This window comes from Pseudophryne corroboree, chromosome 8 (assembly GCF_028390025.1).
Source record: "Pseudophryne corroboree isolate aPseCor3 chromosome 8, aPseCor3.hap2, whole genome shotgun sequence".
Taxonomy (NCBI): domain Eukaryota; kingdom Metazoa; phylum Chordata; class Amphibia; order Anura; family Myobatrachidae; genus Pseudophryne; species Pseudophryne corroboree.
Genome location: NC_086451.1, coordinates 76,406,494 through 76,427,657, shown reverse-complemented (window position 1 = coordinate 76,427,657; position 21,164 = coordinate 76,406,494). Strand labels below are relative to the sequence as shown.

General features: G+C 46.2%; 1 protein-coding gene across 1 annotated transcript in view; it reads left to right on the top strand.

Annotated features, from left to right (window-relative positions):
• AIF1L (allograft inflammatory factor 1 like) overlaps positions 1–21,164 on the top strand; it is a 116,558-nt gene that overhangs the window by 29,313 nt on the left and 66,081 nt on the right. The window contains exon 3 of the mRNA XM_063936702.1: positions 15,562–15,628. Within this exon, the coding sequence (XP_063792772.1) occupies positions 15,562–15,628 (67 nt within the window). The remainder of the gene's footprint in view (positions 1–15,561; positions 15,629–21,164) is intronic.

Below are 21,164 nucleotides of genomic sequence, written 5' to 3'. Positions count from 1 at the left end.
ATGAGATTGTCGGAATCTGTAGGTCTATTGTATGTAAAAGGTCCTGATTCGTGGGGGCAGATGTATTAAGCCTGGAGAAGGGATAAAGAAGTGATAAGTGCAAGGTGATAACTTACCAGCCAATATGTAGATTGACAGTAGCTGACTGGCTGGTGCATTATCACTATGGAGGCCAATCCCGATGCATTTTTTTAAATCCCGGGAATCGGGATTGAAAAATGCTCAATCCCGGGATTCCCGGGATTGAACTGTGATTCAATTTTTCTCCCACCCCAGCCCCACCCATTTCAAGTTTAGATTAAAAAATAATAATAATAATAACATACTCACTACAGTAAAGCTGTCCAGAGGCAGGCTGGAGCAGTCTGGCGGCGTCCTCCTCCATTTAAGATCAAAGAAGGCAGGCTGGAGGGCAGCCACGATGCAGAACAGATGCGGCGGGCTGCCGGAGGGAAGGTGTGCGGATGCGCGGCGTGACATCACTGACGTCACGCCGCGCACAGCCGGGCAGCCGGGGCCGGCCTCCTCCATTTATCAGGCGGGCTAGAAGGCAGCTGAAGAGTAGATGCAGCGGGCCGCCGGAAGGAAGTTGTGGGGATGTGCACGCCACGCACAGCCAGGGCCGGGCAGCGGCTGAGGCTGAGCCGAGCGCTAGTGCTCAGCAGCACTGCCCGGACAAAAAAAAAAACCCCAATGCACATGCGCCGTTTAAGCCCATGAATCCCGGGATTGGAGGCTCCAATCCCGGGATTCAAATCCCGGCATTTTTGGCCTCAGATCCCGGGATTGGCCACCCTAATTATCACTTTGCACTTATCACTGCTTTATCACTTCTCCAGGCTTAATACATCTGCCCCTAAGTCGCATGTAATGTGGATGCAATTCCAGGAAGCTTAATCGATCGTAAATCCTTTGCAACTATCCTCCTGTATACAGGGGGTAATTCAGACCTGATCGCTAGCAAGCGATTTTTGCACTGCTGCGAACAGATAGTCACCGCCTACAGGGGGAATGTATTTTAGCTGTGCAAGTGTGTGATCGCATGTGTAGCAGAGCTGCAAAAACTGATTTTGTGCCGTCTCTGCGCAGCCCAGGACTTACTCAGCCACTGCGATCACATCAGCCTGTTCAGGACCGGAATTGATGTCAGGAACCTTCCCTGCTAACGCATAGACACGCCTGCGTTTTTCCAGACACTCCCAGAAAACGGTCAGTTGACACCCACAAACGCCTTCTTCGTGTCAATCTCCTTCTGATCGCCTGTACGAACGGATCCGTCGCACAAACCCATCGCTGTGCGGCGATCCGCTTTGTACCTGTGCGACGCGCCTGTGCATTGCAGTGCATACGCATGCGCAGTTTGTGGCTGATCGCCCACTGTGCGAAAATGCACAGCAGCGATCAGGTCGGAATTACCCCCTAGGCCCATAATCATGCAATGTTATTTATCACACCAATGTCAGACCTCCTGGCCCTAGAGCGGATGTCGTCACTGGTAACAGCACTTACACCTTCTCCATGGTGCAGAGTAAAACAGGAATCAGTTCTATTTTATTTAATTTATTCAATGGTGTCATTACATCTGTTCTACGTATAACTTTTTGCAAATGATTCAGCAACATCGGGGAAAAGTGATCTTGTAATAATAGCCCCTGATGACATGAAGGTCAGCTAGCAGTGTGGTCACCTCCATGGGAAAACCCAGGAGTAGTTCTTGGCGAACTAGCTTCAAAAATACATTAATATAATAGAAATAATTTGGAGAAGTACTATTCAAATGGTACATGGGGTAGTACAACATGGAGGTCAGAACTCATACGTCTTGTATAGCAGTAACACTGTATTGAAAATCATCAGGTTAGCATCATGTTTGTCACATTCTAGAATCTTGGCAAATCTTGAGCACGAGGGGGCTAGAACATACAGTAAGTGCCCTCTGGACTGCTCTAGTCCTTACAAGTGAATTGGCACTGAGAGAAAGATGGGGCAAAGGCGTAAAGGTCCCATGGACTGCTCTGGTCCTTAAAAGTATATTGGCACAGAGAAACAGGGAGCAAGTTGGTAAATGCCCTATGGACTTCTCTGGTTCTTGCAGGTGACTCAGCAGTGGTACACTGACAGATCTCTCTTCTGATACTCAGGTGTAAGCGGTCAATTTATATTGCTGCTCGTCTGATTGCTGGATCACTCTGGCCCATGCCAACAGCCCTGTATCAGTATTCCCCCCCAAAGTATAATCATGATTATCCTACAAGAGATCATGGCTGATGGACTGACATGAACTGTATAGGGTCCTCATATGACCTCAGAAACACTGTAGTGTCTGGAGAAGGCAGACTGTAATGCAGCATCTCTTGGTAAAGAAAGTGTTAAAGTAGGACTTATTAGAATGAAGTATGTGAATATACTGTAGCTGTGCCAAATATCTTTCTCTGATAGGTCTGGTTAGTGGGCGGTTCTACCCATTATTTGTATACAGGCCAACAAGACACATTTGGGGAGATTAATTAAAGCTTGGAGAGAGATAAAGAAGAGACAAAGTACTAACCAATCAGCTTATAGCGGTCAGTTTACATGCAGTGCTTGAAAAATGACAAGTAGGAGCTGATTGGTACTTAGGGCCTAATTCAGAGTTGATTGCAGCAGAAAATTTGTTAGCAGTTGGGCAAAACCATGTGCACTGCAGGGGGGGGGGGGCAGATGTAACATGTGCAGAGAGAGTTAGATTTGGGTGGGGTGTGTTCAAACTGAAATATAAATTGTAGTGTAAACATAAAGCAGCCAGTATTTACCCTGCACAGAAACAAAATAACCCACCCAAATCTAACTCTCTCTGCACATGTTATATCTGCCACACCTGCAGTGCGGGTGTGGTTTATCAAATCGACAGTATCTAGGTCGACAATGTTTAGGTCGACCACTATAGGTCGACAGTCACTAGGTCGACATGGATGGAAGGTCGTCAGGGTTTCTAGGTCGACATGTGCTAGGTCGACAGGTCTAAAGGTCGACATTAGGTTTTTTGGGGGGTTTTGTGTCGTTTTCTTCGTAGAGTGACCGGGATCCCAAATTAGTGCACCGCGTCCCCTCGCATGGCTCGCTTCGCTCGCCATGCTTCGGGCATGGTGCCTTCGCTTCGCTCGGCACACTTTACCGTTCCAATCGTAGTCCACGTGGATCGTTAAGTATGAAAAAATTTGAAAAAAGAAAAAATGTTTGAAAAAGTCATGTCGACCTTTAGACCTGTCGACCTAGCACATGTCGACCTAGAAACCCTGACGACCTTCCATCCATGTCGACCTAGTGACTGTCGACCTATAGTGGTTGACCTAAACATTGTCGACCTAGATACTGTCGATCTTCAGACCGGATCCCCTGCAGTGCACATGGTTTTGCCCAACTGCTAACAAATTTGCTGCTGCGATCAACTCTGAATTACCCCCTTAATCTCTCTCCAATTATCTCTCTTCGTGCTTTGATAAGTCTCCCCCAGTGGCTTATAACAGTCCCAGGTCACTTTTCTCTGGTGCCATGGACAGGAGGGGGCTACAAGTTTTGGCATGTTTGTGCACAGATCTGAGGACATCCTGGTATTCCCACAGCCTTGGTGTAGACCCCCGCCAGTAGCTACGTGGACTCAAGAATGAGTTTAGAGAATAGAGGCTGTGAATAGCAACTGGAGAGTACAATGAGCCTGGCAGTGTCAGTGAGAGAGACCGCTGGGAGTGTGTAAATGTATGCAGGCAGAGGATGGGAAGACAATGAGGTCTCTTTCATATGTCTTTGCCTATTAACCCCATCCACGCTAACTGTATCCACCAAGCTACTGTACGCCTACTCACCAAGAGTTATAGAAAAGCTGTATACAACCTTAAATATGCATTTCCAGTCTCATTATCGGCATTGATAAACAAAATCCTCCGAATAGCACACAATGTTGGTGCATTTCCTCTTCAGATGGACTAACAGACTGTTTGTTGCTGCTTTTGCTGCTGATTAAAGGGAGACTATTAGAGGAGACAGCTTCAAAGGACATCCTACATTAATGCTCTTCATCAGTGTGCAGCACAAAGTAGTTTCATCAGCAACATTGTATAAAAAATGGGGGGAAAATAACAGATTTTAAAGAGCACCTGTCGCAAGATTTTCAGTTGGTTTCCATCATATTTATAACTTAGGGCCTGATTCTGATTTGGAAGTAAAGCAGAAAAAAGCAAGTAACTGTGCACCTGGGAAAACATACATCACTAAAGGCAGTGTTAATTTTGACAAGGATTTTTAATTTAGTTTTACTTAAAATTGTAGGTGGTTTAAAGTCACATTTTAGGGGGTCATTCCGAGTTGTTCGCTAGCAGATTTTGTTCGCTGCGCTGCGATCAGGCAAAAAAACAGCACATATGCGTATGTCATACTATTACAACGAACGATGTAGTTTCACACTAGGTCTAGCAGAGTGTTTGACAGGAAGAGGGCGTTTCTGGGTGTCAACTGACCGTTTTCAGGGAGTATTCGAAAAAACGCAGGCGTGGCTGGGCGAACGAAGGGCGTGTTCGTGACGTCAAAACAGGAACTGAACAGTCTGAAGTCATCGCAAGCGCTGAGTAGGTCTGAAGCTACTCTGACACTGCACAAAAAAAATTTGTAGCCGCTCTGCGACCCTTTCGTTTGCACTTCTGCTAAGCTAACATACACTCCCAGTGGGAGGCGGCATAGCGTTTGCACGGCTGCTAAAAACTGCTAGCGAGCGAACAACTCGGAATGAGGCCCTTAGTCTTTTTCTTTTGCTTCGTTTTAGTCAAGATTTAGTCAGTGGATCTCAGTTTTCATTTTAGTTTAATTTTAGTTAATGCTTTAGTCATAACTTTTGCAAATTATATTAATGTTTAATTATACTGGAATGGATTTTGATGAAAAACTTTGTCTAAAATTCCCTTGAGAAGTTTGCATACCTTTATCTGTTTAGTAATCTAAGTTTAGTAGGCTGAGAATGTGTTACATACTGAGTCTGACTTACCGTAGTACTCCCATATGTCATTAGTGATCTAGGCTCAGTAGGCTTAGAATGTGTTACACACTGAGTCTGTTTACTGTAGTACTCCCATATATCAATAGTAATCTAGGCTTAGTAGGCTGAGAATGTGTTACATACAGAGTCTGATTTACCATAGTTCTCTCATATATATCAATAGTAACCGAGGTTTAGTAGGCTGAGAATGTTTTACATACTGAGTCTGACTTACCGTAGTACTCCCATATATCATTAGTAATAGGGTGAGTATGATTTACGTACTGGGCGGTATTCAAGTGATTTATCACGCCCAATTTCCTTTCTAAATTGATCCCTGTTATTGCGCATATCGTGCCCATAGTAATCAGGTTTAGCTGCGTAACGGGTTGGGTGGTCTCGCGAGCTGAAATTATTATATCACGCACGTCAGCAGAAACAGAACGGGTGTAGAAAAGAGTGAAAATAATTAAATACCACCCACTGAGTCTGACTTGCTGTAGTACTCCCATATATCATTAGTAATCTAGGCTCAGTAGGCTGAGAATGTGTTATTACTGAGTCTGACTTACCATAGTACTCCCATATAGCAATAGTAATCTAGGCTCAGTAGGCTGAGTCTGATTTACCGTAGTACTCTCATATATCAATAGTAATCTAGGTGCAGTAGACTGAGAATGTGTAACATACTGAATGTGACTTACCGTAGTACTCCCATATATCATATACTTAATGCCTTAAGTTTGAAGGTATTGGGGGTAATTCAGATCTGATCGCTGCTGTGCGTTTTAGCACAGCGGGTGATCAGATCTGATCTGCGCATGCGTATGCACCACAATGCGCCGGGGCGTCGCACAACAGTACCGGGCATTGATGCCTAGCAACTGGATGGTGCGAAAAAACGATTGCATGGGAGATCACAAGGTGATTGACAGGAAGTGGCCGTTTGTGGGTGTCAACTGACCGTTTTGCAGGAGTGTCCGGAAAAACGCAGGCGTGCTCAGGCGTTTGGAGGGAGGGTGTCTGACGTCAGCTCCGGCCACGATCCCCAGGAATACATTGCAGCGGCTGAGTAAGTCCTGGGCTGCGCAGAGATTGCACAAATTGATGTTTGTGCAGCTCTGCTAAAGTAGGATGACCATATTAGCCATTTAAACTGGAACGCTCATGAATTACACAGGTTCTGTGGCTGATTAAAACCAGGTGACATGCAAACTTGAAGTCAGCCAGCCACAGAACCTGTGTAATTCATGAGTGTCCCAGTTTAAAGGGCTAATATAGTCAGCCTAGCTAAAGAAGTGAACGCACACTTGCACAAGCTTTACCCATCCCCCTGTAGGCGGTGACTATCTGATCGCAGTGCTGCAAAAAACGCACCCTAGCGATCAGGTCTGAATTACCCCCATTGATCCACTGCACTCACCACTCTGGGGTAAGACCTCTACCAAGCTATAAAACACGTGGGAAAACACATTTAATGCAACTTGTGTCAGGTGATTTCCTAGATGTTTTATAGCTGATCTGCAGGTGAGCTTCAAACCAGGAAGCCTGTCTTATGTTTATACACACAATGAAGAATTTGTTGACAGGCTTCTTATACTGATCAGCTTGCGGCAGTAAACACTACCTGTTTAATCCAGTGTTCTAAAGATTTTTTTTCAGCAATGTAAAAAGCTAACATTACTTTAGGCAGCTTGCTGAGTTCTGTCATACAGACTGGGGAATTGAGGTGGATGTGAAAGTTTATTTCAGCTGTTTGAATTTAATGTGGTGTTAAGGTATATGAGTGTATTAACCTATATATGTATTTTAGAGTAATAAACTATACAGCACGTTTTATAGATTTTCACTGTAGCTTTGCAGTAGACAGTAACTAATCTTATCTTATGGCCACCTGGAGTCTGCTTCTTTATTGAAGCGGGACCGAAGTAGCAGAGTTTTGGCAGTTCACAGCAATACGAGTAGGTAAGAGTCTACTATAACTACACAGAGCCTAACGTGCAGGGCCATTGAGAGCTATTTCGGGGCCCGGTAAAGATTTTGGGGCGTGGCTTATTAAGTGGACGTGGTTATACCCACTTAATAAGTCACGTTTAAAAATTTGTGAATAATAAACTAACTGCAGGGCCGCAAACAAGGGGGGCACCATTTTAACACAGGGAGGTAGGGGGAGGGCACCCGCTTCCTACCTTACTTGATCTGAAAGTGGGTCCCTCCTCCCCAGCCAGCGCCATCTTCCCAGTGATATTTGGAAAGATGATGCCGGCCACTAGAGAGCAAAGATGTGCCAGAGTCTTTGCTTTCTATGTGCAGCACCATCTTCCCGAACATATCACCGGGAAGATGGTGCCGCAGTACAGGTATCCGGGGGGAGGGGGTTAGCGACTCAGGGCCCCTCTAGCAGCCCAGGCCCGGGTAATTTGTACCCTCTCCCCCTGCCTCTCGGAACCACTGCTAACGTGCTCCTAAATGTTATTGTTGGGTATAAAATGACCTCAACTGCAATGACTAAGTGCACTTACAGAACGTATTTATATTTAAATATTTATATATACACTATATACTAATATAACATGCCGGGTCACCTCAGTCTTTGTCACCCGCTCCCCTTCCTCCCCTGCTTGCCACCGCCCTGCCTGGCTCCTCCTCCCCAGCTCCACCATCACGGCCCCACCCCCAAGTCACTATCACAGTAGGAGCTGTTGGGTTGCACACCCAGGCTTCCACTGCTCGTGCATTGAGGAAACAGGACAGATCTTACACATTTGTTATGCAGATATAGATTTTTTGAGGAATATGTTCCATTGTCATGTTTTCTGTATTAGAATGTTGCCACATTCCAATACAAATAACTATCATGGGACTACAAGTCCTAGCGTGGCCCAACAGCCACAGGTTGGCATGTTACGCCTTATGCCAAAGTTAAACAATTAAAGGGTGTTCAATATACTATAAGAAGAATAAATAAAATACAGAGAATCTTCTTAACTTGCTTAAAAGTAAAAATACAGAACTTGTGAAGGGGAAAAGTCAATATTTAATGTAATATTATAATAAAGAGAAGTTCAACTTCCTTTTTTCTATGTTTACCATTGTAACGCAATTTATGAAGTTTTTTTTAAACCAGTATCTTGCCAAAATGACAGACGGAAAAAAAAAAAAGATTTAGTCCTACAAAAATCCTTAAACCTTTCTTACTTTTTGTATTTCGCCAGACTTTGATTGTACTTAACGCCTTCTGCTTCGGAGCGGAGGCTCATTCTGAGCGCCTTCATAATTTGTTATACGCTTGTGGCTCCAGAGCGCCCTATAATGTGTAAGGATGTCAGGATGGTTCCTATAAACAACAACTGATTCTCTGTACTTTGTCGCAAGTTAGCCAGTGACGTGCGGTGCGGTGAGGCAGGTGAGGCAGAGCCTTTCCTGTCATTCTAACATTTGTGCCAGAGTTTTGACTGTATAAAGTATATGAAGAATACAAAGAATATGTTTTAAATATCTTTGCATTATTATAATAATTTTTATAGCCAAAACTCTGGAGTAAAAAGTCTATGGCAGGTGAGGCAGTGCCTCACCTGGCTAACTTTCCTGCACATCTCTGATAAAAACACATCAAATTTCTAGGAGTTTATACTGCTGCACCTGTGTATAATTCCCACATGTACACTTTGGCTTATACAGTATATTGCATGTAAATCTGGCTCTGGTGCTAGCCAGTGCCTCCTGAGCTATTTAGCTCTCCGCACGTTCCTGAAGTTAGCGTCACATGGCAATATGTTCTGCATTGCCGTTGGTTGGCTACTGAGTAAAAAACCTCTGACTTTGTTGAGCAGTGATGATGTTTGTATTAAAGTATTTTTCCCCCCCATTAAACAAGTTATTTATATACTATATTTAACGAACCAGGATTAGCCCAGAAAATCAGATAATTCTCGCTATGACCAGTGAACATAGATGTTCAGTACATTGTTCCTTTCTATATCTCCCTTTTATAGGGATTGTGGTATTCATAGCGTAGGTTCCGGTGCAGTCAAGCAACAGCATGTTTCTATCTTTTTAGATCTCAGCAGTGCAAGATATGGATTGATTTCTGGTGCAGCATAGGGCTTGGAGTGTTCCAAGGCAAAGCATCCAGTAAGGTTATAGTAAAGTGGGCTTAAATAGCTTAAATGCCTGCCATTACAAATACAAGTTGAGTATCCCATATCCAAATATTCCGAAATACGGAATATCCCGAAATACGGACTTTTTTGAGTGAGAGTGAGATAGTGAAACCTTTGTTTTCTGATGGCTCAATGTACACAAACTTTGTTTAATACACAAAGTTATTAAAAATATTGTATTAAATGACCTTCAGGCAGTGTGTATAAGGTGTATATGAAACATAAATGATTTGTGTGAATGTACACACACTTTGTTTAATGCACAAAGTTATAAAAAAATATTTGCTAAAACTACCTTCAGGCTGTGTGTATAAGGTGTATATGTAACATAAATGTATTCTGTGCTTAGATTTAGGTCCCATCACCATGATATCTCATTATGGTATGCAATTATTCCAAAATACGGAAAAATCCGATATCCAAAATACCTCTGGTCCCAAGCATTTTGGATAAGGGATACTCAACCTGTAGTACATACAAGGATGTTCCTGCCACGAAGCAGGGTAAATGTCTTGCCTCTGGTGGCATTCTGGGGAAGGTGGGTCTGGAGCTAGTTGTCCTTCTGCTCCCTTTCCCCATTACCTGTCATGGTCAGTATGTTGCAAGAGAAACAGGAAATGTGCGGGTCATAGCTTAGTGAATAACCACATAGCTGCTGGGTGTAGTATGGCTGACCGGCGGTCTCCTGACCGCCGGTCAGCTTACCGACGCCGGGATCCAGGCGGGGAGGGGCGAGTGCAGCAAGCCCCTTGCGGGCTCGGTGGCAACCTGCGGTCGCCACGGGTTCTATTCCCACTCTATGGGTGTCATGGACACCCACGAGTGGAAATAGTCCCTGTTGGTCGGCATGCCGACCATCGGGATACTGAGCCGGCGGGATGGTGGAGGAGGTTATGTGACTATCGGTCAGCAGACCGCCGGTCACATGAATACCACCCTAGCTGCTTACTACGTCCAGCACTGCATGAGGATTGCAATACCTGCACTGGTGAGGGCTGTGATAGCACTTATGAGAAGAATAGACGAGTCCAGAACATACTGAACTAAAAACCTTTTTTAAACAGATTATTCATCGTTACATTTTAACCAGATAATAACTGTTAACTGTTCCCTAAGGCACACCTCTGTGCCTTGGGTTTCCTCATTGTTATCCCATGATACTTAGTGTTCACTCTAGGCTGTTTTAGCAGGGCGCCGCGCCCTGCCCGTTTTTTAGCAGGCAAAACCCGCCCTGCCCCTTTTGCGGCGCCCTGCTAGAACAGCCGCCCCCTTCCAGCCCTCCCGGCGTGTATAGATGCCGTGCGCATGCGCGTGGCATCCATTCACGCATTGGGAGAGAGCTGGGGGAAGCCCAGCACCGACGAAGGTGCTGGGCACGCCCCCAACAGTGACGTCGCCGGCCACAGACGCTCTCTATAGTAGCGTCTGTGGGCCGCACCGCCCCCTAAAATGACGGAGGCGTGGCTACGCCCCCTAATTTGCGTGGCCGCGCCCCCGTTTCGGACGCGCGTGCGCACATATGCCCCGGAGTCCGGCGCCATGCCCCTTTCCACTCCTAGAGTGAACACTAATACCTATAAACTCGCCAGAGAATTGCAGATGCAGGAAGCATAAATGGAGTTGAATGTAGCTAAGGATTGAAGGAAATGTAGTGGTTCCAACAGTGATACTAAGGAGGTCCAAGGAAAGACCCTCCCACCTTGCTGCCATCTAGAAGGGAGGACTTCCTCAGAGGGACCACTTTTTAAGTGCTGTCTCCTTTAATTCACCATCGGATTACCAACACCTATGTTCTGTATCTAAGATATTTTAAAACTAACAATGTGTGCATTTTCTACCCGTAATGACCTTCAATGACAAATTGTGCATGTATTTTTATTTATTTTTAAATAATCATTTACCATCCATCTCGGTGGGTGTCAGAAGCTTTTTTTTTTCTTTGCCATTAAGAAGTGTGTAATTAAAACTTGATCAATGTATCAGTCATTACATCTGCAAATAAAGTAGGCTCTGACAGGCAGGGCCCCCTACCCTCTCACTCCTCCCCTAGCACTATCCATGTCACCAACGATCCCTGTCGTTTGGCTCTGAGTTCCTGATACTGTGTTGCCTTATTCAGAGCGGAACATAAAGGTAATCCTAAAATGCATTTGAAATAAAAAAACAAATGCAAACAACTGTAAATGTTGCTTCCTCCCCGTGCAGGTAACCAAGACCATAAGGAGGGGTGGTACAATCAGTGCTGGTGCATGGGGTGGGATGAGGATGACCTGAGGGCAGAATCCGCCATACTCATACGCTGCAACAGCCGTCACTGGTCCGCCCCCTAGCTGCCACACTATGTAGGGAGACACATCATGATGAAAAACCGTGGGACCTATACAACTACTCAGAGCATAGGCCCTCATTCCGAGTTGTTCGCTCGGTATTTTTCATCGCATCGCAATGAAAATCCGCTTAGTACGCATGCGCAATGTTCGCACTGCGACTGCGCCAAGTAACTTTGCTATGTAGAAAGTAATTTTACTCACGGCTTTTTCATCGCTCCGGCGATCGTAATGTGATTGACAGGAAATGGGTGTTACTGGGCGGAAACACGGCGTTTCAGGGGCGTGTGGCTGAAAACGCTACCGTTTCCGGAAAAAACGCAGGAGTGGCCGGAGAAACGGTGGGAGTGCCTGGGCGAACGCTGGGTGTGTTTGTGACGTCAACCAGGAACGACAAGCACTGAACTGATCGCACAGGCAGAGTAAGTCTGAAGCTACTCCAAAACTGCTACGAGGTTTGTGATCGCAATATTGCGATTACTTCGGTCGCACTTTTAAGAAGCTAAGATACACTCCCAGTAGGCGGCGGCTTAGCGTGTGTAACTCTGCTACATTCGCATTGCGACCGATCAACTCGGAATGAGGGCCTTAATGCACATGTGGGCAGACATACCCTCCCCAAAAAGAGTACACGTTATTGTTGTAAAACAAGTGTTCTGTACTAAGGGGGTCATTCCGAGTTGTTCGCTCGTTATTTTTTTCTCGCAACGGAGCGATTAGTCGCGAATGCGCATGCGCAATGTCCGCAGTGCGACTGCGCCAAGAAAATTTGCTATGCAGTTAGGTATTTTACTCACGTTTTTTTCTTCGTTCTGGTGATCGTAATGTGATTGACAGGAAGTGGGTGTTTCTGGGCGGAAACTGACCGTTTTATGGGTGTGTGTGAAAAAACGCTACCGTTTCTGGGAAAAACGCGGGAGTGGCTGGAGAAACAGAGGAGTGTCTGGGCGAACGCTGGGTGTGTTTGTGACGTCAAACCAGGAACGACAAGCACTGAACTGATCGCAGATGCCGAGTAAGTTTGAAGCTACTCAGAAACTGCTAAGAGGTGTGTAATCGCAATTTTGAGAATCTTTCGTTCGCAATTTTAAGAAGCTAAGATTCACTCCCAGTAGGCGGCGGCTTAGCGTGTGTAAAGCTGCTAAAAGCAGCTTGCGAGCGAACAACTCGGAATGAGGGCCACAGTAATCTGGCTTTTCAAACATAGCTGAAATACTTTAAATTCATTTGCATTTATGGGTGTGACGCATTCTACCAACTAGGCGCGATCTACACCAGTCCTTGTAAGTCAGCTCCTCCCAACAGGCACAACTGCGTGATTTCAGACGCAGACTTGGCGCTCCAGCCCCTGGCATGACCTCCTTGCCATAGTGCAAGTTTCCTGGAAAAAAAGATGTACCACATAAGACATAGCATGCACATAAAATTAAACAGTGAGCTTTGCTATGTAATTCCTGTTTGGTATTTTACATATACTTCAACTTTAAACTTTAATTTTAACTCCTGTGGAAACATTGTAGTGCCTTAGAAATAAATTACAGTATTTATAGTTATTGAAGGGGTGTTTGGTTCTTATATAGGGGGTTCTAAGCTAATGATGAGGCTAAGGGTTGTTGCAAGCAGTAACAACATATGTAGATATTAACAATATCAACAAGAAATGAGGCATTCATGCCTTAACATGAGACATGAGGCACCCTGTGCCTTGCTGATGTCACAATTTCCTAATCAGTGGAATGGCCGCATTCTTATGACTCCATCTCTGTCCATCCAAACTCCACCCAGATCAAGACATAGTATTACCTTCTGTATCTGTTTAGATTCCACAATGATGAGAATTAGGCAACTTGTTATTACAGGCATGTCTGCAATCAGTACAGCACTGATTACTTTGTGCCTGATCCTGAGTCATACGCAGACACGGTCGTCCTTCTGTGCTCATCTTGTCTCCCGCCCCACACACACCCCTGTTGCCTGACAGTCACTGTCCAGGAATGCCCCTGTACCTGATACCGATCTGTAGTGTGACACTAGCCCTCATTCCGAGTTGATCGCTCGCTAGCTGCTTTTAGCGGCAGTGCAAACGCTAAGCCGCCGCCCTCTGGGAGTGTATCTTAGCTTAGCAGAAGTGCGAACGAAAGGTTAGCGTGTCTGCTATTAAATATTTTCATGCAGTTTCAGAGTAGCTCGAAACGTACTCCTACCTTGCGATCACTGCAGACAGTTCAGTTCCTGTTTTGACGTCACAAACACACCCTGCGTTCGGGCAGCCATTCCCCCGTTTCTTCAGGCACGCCTGCGTATTCTGCTGACATGCCTGCGTTTTTTTGCACACTCCCGGAAAACGGTCAGTTACCACCCAGAAACGCCCCTTTCCTGTCAATCACTTACCGTTCACTCAAGCGATAGAAAACAGTTGTTCGGCCTTGTGTAAAACTGCAAAGTTTTGTGTGTGCGCGTGCGCATTGTGGCCCATATGCATGCGCAGAACAGCCGATTTTTAGTCTGATCGCTACGCTGCGAAAAACGTCAACGAGCGATCAACTCGGAATGAGGGCCACTGTGCGAACAGAATCTGGAAGCATGTGCAGCGTAACTCAGATGTATGTGCGTATGAAAACCATAGCTCCACTGCATCCGCCCAACATTGCTGACTCAAAATCAGGCTCTTTAAGTGGTCTATTTACTATCCGCTGGTATTAATGAAGCTTTCTAATGACGTTTATCTCAGTGATAGAATATGTAGTTTTGTCCCATTTAACAAGACAAAATTTGCCAGAGCAGCTGAATTTGATTCACACATACGTAGTGGACTGGACGATTGGGCAGGCTTCCTGTTCTGCTATTACTTTGCATGGTGAAGCAGGGGCTTTACTAGGGGAATTCTGGGCATGCCCCCAGACTGATGAAAACTGGGGCATTCCTATAAGGCCACTCCCATTCCTATGAGGCCACTCCCCTTTTCTTGGGGGGGGGGGGGGGGGGTAGTTATTCTGCTGTGGTGAAGGCTTCATCCAAAGTCTTGAGAACCACCTATAGCTATTACCAGCCATATGGCTTTGCTTGATGGGAGAAGCCCTGTCTTTGGTGAAAGCTTGTGCTTTCCTCTGAGAAACAACTCCTTTCCCTTTAATAAATAGACCTGTAGGAGAGAGAATGATGGCAGCTCCCACTTCTCAAAAACAGACATAGGGCTATATTCAATAACTGTCGGAAGCTGCCGTCTTGTCGTTAAGACGGCAGCTTCCAAAAGTTTTAGGTCGGAAGGGGTTCCGACCTATTCATTAGGGCCCCGTTTATTTAGACAAGTCGGGAAACCTGACTTGTCGGAATGCACGCTAATCGACAGGTTTAACCCAGTTTCCGACAAACTCAATCTGGCTTGAAAACAAGTCGGATTGAGGTGAGGAGACGGGGAGCAGTGCGGCGGGCTACGGGGATCGGGGATGAGAGGTACCTTGACGGCCGTCCCCGGCCAGGCACCTCTCTCTCTGCAGCGCCTCCCCCCGCCGCCACAGACATCACCCTCCGCCGGCCGCCGCTGGAAGCTCCCACCTCCGCGCGCAGCCGCCCAGCTCCCCTCGCAGCCATTCAGTTCCCCCCGCCGCTGCTGTCAGCGCACCCGGCAGCCACTGACAGCAGCGGCAGGACAAGACCCCGGGTACGGCCAAATCCAACAGTCGGATTTGGCCGTCTATTGAATAGGGGTTGTCGGGTCCATTCCGACAACTGCATGTCGGAATGGACCGAATCTTATTGAATATACCCCATAGTAGAACTGTAAGTCATACCAATCAACATTTGAAAAAGTAAAATGGGGACAAAACATCCATGATGCACCCAAACTACATGCAGAACGGTGAACATTCCTGGGACACCAAAGCCACCTTCCTATAGCCCCAGTTCTTTATGAGCTCTAAGAATCAGGACAGTCAGTTGACAATGTTGCCATACAGTAGGTCAGTATCACAGATTTCTGCTCTGTGTATGAATGGATGCAAATTCCAAGTGTATTTTTGTCTAATTCTACTTTAAGCTCAACTCTTTTTTTCCCCCCACTCTGTAGGAATTCCTCACGGATGAAAAGTACATGGACATAGAGGATATAGAGGAGAAACTGGCATCATGTAAATGTAAGTTCCTCTCCAGCGCTGAGATCACCTTGGATCAAGATCAGTTTTTAAAGTAACTTTTTGTACTTTTCCAGCATGTGCAGCGGAGACCCCAACTTTCCTAGTTAGCAGGTGTCTGGTGTTTCAGTGTCTGCATCTTCAGCTAGGGGCAGTTCTGGACACACTCCATGTACATGTCACCTGTGTCATCTCATATATCAGCGTGAAATGAGAAAAAAAAAACATTTTTATAACCCATGTCCGCAAACTACTTGAACTCTCTATAAACTAGAGATGAGCGGGTTCGGATTTACTTGGTTCTTAACGCCAGAATATCAGATTTTCCGGATTTTTCGTATTGGCTAACCAAAACACGTGACATCCGAGAGCCAATAAGGAGATTCAAGTAAATCAGAGTAAAACCGAACCTGCTCATCTCTACTATAAACTGGTGTGATACATAGGGGCATATGTAATAGAGTCCGAGTTGCCGGCGGTGCGGGATGCTGGCCGATCACTGACTTTTTTTTTAAAGGGGCAATCATTTGCAAGGCAAAACAATGCCAAGTTGTAAGTGATTGCTGCTTTAAAAAAAAAAATGTCTGAAAACGGCCAGCATCCCACACCTCCAGCAACTCGGACTCTTGGGTCAATGTATGAAGCAGTGATAAAAGTTGAGAAGTGAGCCACTGGAGAAGTTACCCATGGCAACCAATCAGCTGCTCTGTATAATTTTTTAGTATGCAAATTATAAATGTTAATTCAATGCTGATTGGTTGCCATGGGCAACTTCTCCACCGGCTCACTTCTCCACTCTTATCACTGCTTCATACATTTACCCCTCTATTTATTATTATTATTATTTTCCTTTATTTATATGGCGCCACAAGGGTTCTGCAGCGCCCAATTACAGAGTACATATGCACATAATCAAAACAAGAAAACAGTGACTTACAGTTGAAGACAATATAGGACAAGTACAGGGTAACTAAGCATGACTACACCACTAAACAACATAGAGATAAGTTCCAAAGTGGCCAAAAAACTGCAGGATTTGGTGCAGTTGAGGATTATTAAAGTAAGAAAAGGATAAGCACATGAGGGAAGAGGGCCCTACTCGTGAGAGCTTACATTCTAGATGAGGGGTAGACAGACAGGGGTGACACAGATGGGGTACATAGAGAGCGTGGAACAGAGGGTTAGGGTGAGATTTGGCTGGGGGTTTGGTGAAGAAGTGGGTCTTAAGAGCCCGTTTTAAGTTTTGTAGAGAGGTGGAGAGTTTGAGGGGGTGAGGTAGGGAATTCCAGAGAAAGGGAGCAGCACGTGAAAAATCTTGGAGGTAGGAAGTGGAGGAAGTAATCAGAAGACAGGAGAGTCGGCGTGCATTAGCAGAGCGAAGAGGACGGGTGGGAGAGTAAAGGGAGATAAGGTCAGAGATGTAAATGGAGAGGAGTGGGTGAGGGCTTTGTAAGGGCTATTACATATGCCCCGTCAAGTCAACATTGTGAATGGCAATATTCTGCATGTTGGCACATCATTTGTAAGCTCTAACCCTAACTGCAGCCTAACACTAACATGGACCGTCGACATTTGTGCCTGTTAAATAATGTTGACATTTTGACTATCGACATACTATCCATGTAAACACTCTGTCGACATTTTGACTGCATACCCTATTAACAGTAGAGGTCACCAAATATATTAGGGGTGTATCTTTAAGGTTGCACTAAAATGAAAATGAAAACTAATTCTGCATGTGTTCTCTATGTAAACCTAAGTAGCCTTGTGGTGTGGCCTAGAAGATATGAAATACCTCCGGGACTCTAAGGGGTCTATTTACTAAAACTTGGATGGAGATAAAGTCGCTGGAGATAAAGTACCATCCAATCAGCTCCTAACTACAATGTCACAGGCTGTGTTTTCAAAATGACAGTTAGGAGCTGATTGGTTGGTACTTTATCTGTGCACTTTATCTCCATCTAAAGCTTAGTAAATAGACCTTTAGGTGGTTAATAAATATTTTGCAAAGGGCGGTGTCAGATGTGCGCCCAAGTCCACTGTCATTTTCTTTACAACAATCCTAAAGTGTTGCATTTGTGTGTGGCTTTGCTTTGATACTTTCATGTTAGTTTTACTGAGCGCACAGAATATTGCAACGCCCACTGACGCTGCCATCAGGAATTATTGCCAATATAAAAATTAGCCTGTAGTAGTATTGTTAGATTTACAGTATTCTTAATTTTTTTTTCTCATTAATTACAAATAGTTAAATGAACATTTTGGACACTGGTTTAATATGTAGGATCCCCCAATATACAACGTGCTGTGGAATATTCTAGCGCTATATAAATAATAATACATTTAATTAATAATCATTTTATTTATGCACCGCTTTCCTCCAATAGGAGAGAGGTTTAGATTTGTATACAATGCACAATGCAGAAACCATGAACCTAATATGTTAAGAATAATGATAATAGCTATTTTTAATACATGTGTTTCTATAGCAAGCCACTTTCCCACAAGCTGCATCCAAACGACACTGAAAAACCAATTTGTATAATCCTGTTATACAGATTGTGAGCCAGATAATAGCTGCTTTTTCCCTGCACATCATCGGTTCTGACAGTTTGGTTTTGTGCTCTTGCTTCTCCATTAACATTATGACTGTAGGTGGAAAGCTATGTTCCGTCAGACAGTGGAAGCCTTGAGTATGACTGCCCACTCCCACCCACTTGCATCTCAAGATTTCCTTAGTGCAGTCCCACAGAGTCCTGATTGTGTGAGCTCCAAGATTCCTCCCAGCAGTGGAGGGTTCAGCTGTTCCTTCCCTGGGATAAGTCTGCAGTACTGGGCTGCTTGTGTGTCCTAGTCACATAGCAATATGAATAATATGCATTTTTGGTAAAAACAAAAAAGATGACTGATGTTAGCAGAGCTGCCCAAGACCTGCTGGCTGACTCATGCCAGGCATCTCCTGCTGCATGCAGTAGTGACTCTTGCCACGGGCAAGCAGGACTTTTGCACAGGGCGCCGCTGTCCCGGGGGCGCCGCCGCCGTGGCAAGAGCCGCTACTAACTGGGATGGCGGCGGCGGTGGTTAGAAAAAGGTTCTCTCCGCGAATGGAAACTAGACGTGCAGCGAGGTAGTGTCTAGTTTCCCTTCGCGGAGAGGACCTTTCTGTACAGCGCTATCTCCCATAGATCAGAGGAGCGGTGGCGGCAACAGTGTGCAGCAGTGGTCCGGAAGCAGGAACGGGGCTGGTAAGTATTTATTTATTTTTTTTACTAGGGGCACAGCTACTGGTGGGCACACTAATGGGGGCACAGCTGCAGGGGGCACTACTACAGGGGGCACAACAGCTGCAGGGGGCATAACAGCTCTACAGGGTGCACAACTCTACAGGGGGCAAAACTACAGGGAGCAAAACTGACCACGCCCCTTCCCTATGAAGCCACGCCCCTATTTTTGCTGCACGCCTGTGGCGCGCACTAACCCTATTTCACCGCCTGGGGGGCGCCAAAGAAAATTCGCCCTGGGCGCCGCAAGGTCTAGAACCGGCCCTGGCTGCATGGTGTATTGAGGCAAGATGTATGAGGACACATCTGTACGTGTATAGGAAATTCACATTCCACGGTACACATCGTAGTTAGTATAATACATTCACATGTAACTCAACATTCCAACATGCAAAATCAAGGTAAAATAAGTCCTTCCCCTGATCTGCCCAAACCCCACCCAGGTCCTCCCAAAATTACCAATTTTGGGAAGACTTCATACATTTCTATGTAAGAATTGCCTCTGTTGAAGTCCAGCATTTGGGACTGGCCCACCAATTTGGGAGAAATAGAAGGTATGCTTTCAAAGTGGCTCATTGCGTTTATTTTACTGAAACACCTAAAATGAAAGACTTCATATAAGTGTATTACATTCATTTTTTCTACTTAAGTTCCATCCTGTAGGCCAGGGGTGGGCAATTATTTCAGCTGGGGGGCCACTTAACACTTTCCAGCGAATACTCGAGGGCCGCACAGGGGGTAGGGATGCTGAGGGTGGAGTTACAGGGAGGGTGAGGGTAGGGACATTGAGGGGCGAGCTACGGGGAGGGTGATTGCACACTTAGGGGGCAGTTACAGTGAAAGAGTGAGGGCAGGGGCCTAAAAAAATGGCTTTATTAGAATAAATAAAGTACCCTAAAGCCAAGTGTGGATTAAACATTCATATAAAGACTATAAGCTATGGAGAGCTTTCCCCATCCAGACTGTCCCTTACCAGATATTTGAAGTACTAGTAGTGCCTCCTCTCATCTTCAGGTAGAGGCAGCAGCTGCATGTCACACCTGGAATTCTACGCGTTGCAGCCCACAGGGAGGCGGAGCTTGGAGCTCCCCTTCCTGGGCGGGCGGCGCATATTAATTAAATTTCGGCTGCAGATCTCTTCATGGTTCCGGCGCTGCTGCTGCCTGTAAGCATGACAGGCACCGGCAGCAACAAGCAGGACAGTGCTGAGGCAGAGAGTGGGGAGCCGCTATTCATGCTGCTGCTGCCTGTGATAAGTGTTACAGGTGCTGACAGCGGCAGCCTGCAGTAACAGGCAGGACAGTGCGGCACCGGCAGGAAGGGGGGAGATGCTTTTCATGCTGCCGGCGCCACTGCTGCCTGTCAAAGTGACAGGCGCTGGCAGCCGGAAGCAATAGCGGACATGCCTGTGCTGCTGTATGTTTTCAAATTGGCCACCGCCGCACGCATCCACGCTGAGTACCTTTGGCTCCATCCCCAACAGAGTCTAATGTCACAGGAAATCCGGCCAGCGGTACCCGACGTGACCAAGCTTCCTCAGCGGCGCCCACGGCTGGGAGGTAATGCAGTGCAATGACAAGCAGCTCAGCCAGTCGGGCCGCTTGTCATTGCACACTGATGGGAGGTAGCGGGCCGGGCAGGATCAGCTCGCGGGCCGTATTTTGCCCACCCCTACTGCATACTTGCCTACCCTCCCGGAATGGCCGGGAGGCTCCCGAAAATCGGGTGACCCTCCCGGCTTCCCGGAAAGGTGGGTAAGCCTCCCGCTTTCCCCCTCGGCCGCCCGCAGCAGAGAATAAGTGGGCGGACCGAGGGGGTCCGATGACGCGATTCATGCTGAATCGCGTCATCGTAGCTCCGCCCCCCGCTATGCAGCGCCTCGTTTCTCGGCACAGCACAGCGGGGGGTGGAGTCACGATGACGCGACCCTGATGAAACGCCCCCGGACCGCCCATACTGCTGCCGGCCACGCCTCCGTACCACCCGTCCTGCTGCCGGCCACGCCCCCATACACCTACAACGCTGCCTCCTCCCGGAGGAGGAGGCAGCATAGTAGGTAAGTATGCCCTACTGTAGGCTGTGCAAAGCCGGTTGGCTGTGCATTTATTCTTGAAGTGTGCATTTTATCAAAGTGTGATAAAATTGACACATAAAAGCAGCGTTCCGTCAGTGTTCAATCGAAGTGAAAAAGAATGTAAAGAGAAGCGCACCAATCTAACAAAACATAGGAAACTGACGAACTAATAACAAATGTGAGT